This window comes from Ailuropoda melanoleuca, chromosome 8 (genome assembly GCF_002007445.2).
Source record: "Ailuropoda melanoleuca isolate Jingjing chromosome 8, ASM200744v2, whole genome shotgun sequence".
Classification (NCBI taxonomy): Eukaryota; Metazoa; Chordata; class Mammalia; order Carnivora; family Ursidae; genus Ailuropoda; species Ailuropoda melanoleuca.
This window is the reverse complement of record NC_048225.1, coordinates 126,070,353-126,072,000: the sequence shown is the minus strand read 5'-3', so window position 1 is coordinate 126,072,000 and position 1,648 is coordinate 126,070,353. Positions and strand designations below refer to the sequence as shown.

The 1,648-nt window shown below is 49.0% G+C and overlaps 1 protein-coding gene across 1 annotated transcript; it reads right to left on the bottom strand.

The window, feature by feature from the left end:
* Nucleotides 1-352: 352 nt before the first annotated feature.
* On the bottom strand, nt 353-1,300 carry LOC100468886 (olfactory receptor 10T2). The gene has a single exon (XM_002930745.3). It carries the CDS (start codon nt 1,298-1,300, stop codon nt 353-355), a length of 948 nt encoding a protein of 315 aa, XP_002930791.1.
* Between the last annotated feature and the right edge of the window lie 348 nt (nt 1,301-1,648).

The following is a 1,648-nucleotide window of genomic DNA, read 5'->3' as shown; positions in this document are numbered from 1 at the left end:
GGAGAAGGACAGAGAGAATCCCAAGCAGACTCCGTGCTCAGCATAGAGCCCAACGCAGGGCTCGATCTCACGACCCTGGGATCATGACCTGAACCAAAACTGAGTCGGACGCTTAACCAACTGAGCCACCCAGGTGCCCCTGCTTTTTTGTTTTCTGTTTTTTAACCAGGAGTTGGACAATGTAGCATGTAGACGGAGTCATGCTACTTCTGGCCTGGGAGGATAGAAAAAGGCAATAGGGGTCTTAGTCCTTGGAAACATTGTCCACGTCAGGACTGGATTGGTAAAAGGACAGGGGAAATATCCTGCCTCTGATTTCCGTAGCTTCCCTCATTACTTTTAGGGTTTTTTGTTAGATCACCTTGGTTGCCACAGGCATTCCCAGAACTCTTTTGAGGGCAGTTTTCACCTCCTGATTCCTCAGACTGTAGACAAGTGGATTAAGCAGGGGAGTAACCACAGTGTAGGTCACTGCCACCAACTGATCCTTGTCTGAGGCAGACTTGGATCTGGGCCTCAGGTAGATGACGGAGGCGCAGCCGTAGTGCACGAAGACCACCGTGAGGTGGGAGGCGCACGTGGCAAAGGCCTTCCTTTTCCCCTCAGCCGAGGGGATCTTCAGGATGGTGTTAACAATGAAGCCATAGGAGATGAGAATTAGCAGGAAAGGTACCATGATCACCAGGATGCTGAGGCCGAAGAGGGCCAGTTCCTTCACATGGGAGTCTATGCAGGCCAACTTAATAACAGGCGCCATGTCACAGAAATAGTGGTTGACCCTGTTGGGGCCACAAAAAGGCATGTCACAGATAAGGTTGGTGGCCACCAAAGCAATGAAGAAACCCGTGACTCCAGACAGGGAAACCACCCCCCACCCTAGTCTTTTGTTCATGATGAGTGTGTACCTCAACGGGTGGCAAATTGCCACGTAGCGGTCATATCCCATCACCGCAATGAGAAAGCAGTTGGTGCAGGCAAAGCCAAGGAAGAAGAAGAGCTGGGTGGCACAGGCCACAAAGGAGACGGTCTTGGTGGCTGAGAGCAGGTGGGCCAGCAGCTGAGGGATGATGACAAACGTGTAGCAGGATTCGGAAAAGGAAAGAATGAACAGGAAGCCGTACATGGGAGTGTGCAGAGTCCGGCTGCAGCGGATAACGGCCATGATGGTGGCATTGGCCAGCAGGATTGTCAAGTACAGGAGAAGGAAGATGACAAACAGCAGCAGCTGGAGCTCCCCCAGTCTGGAGAAGCCCACCAGGACGAACTGTGTAACCACGGTGGTTCTATTGAAACTGTGCATCTGGATGACGTCTTTCTGTGAATGAGTTTGGGAGAGACAAAATGACGGCCATCGTTGTAGTAAGAACATTTCCCCAACGCCTTCTCTTTCAGTATCATAGTCGCAGGCCCAGATTATTGATAGCTCTCTCTCCCTCTGCCTCCCTCTTTCACTCTCTTAACAAATATACTCCCTCTGATGATTTGTACAAGAAACTATTAATCTCCAATAATGGGAGAACAATTAGCTTATATTATAGAAATATACAAAGATTAAAAGAAACAATAAAAGAAGCAACGTTCATATTCCCAAAGACTATGTGAGACATGAGAAAGTCTCCTACCATAATAAGAGAAAAAGCAAGATACC

What these genes read in the sequence shown, in the direction of transcription:
- LOC100468886 (XM_002930745.3), bottom strand. Translation starts at nt 1,300, where the DNA reads ATGCACAGTTTCAATAGAACCACCGTGGTTACACAGTTCGTCCTGGTG.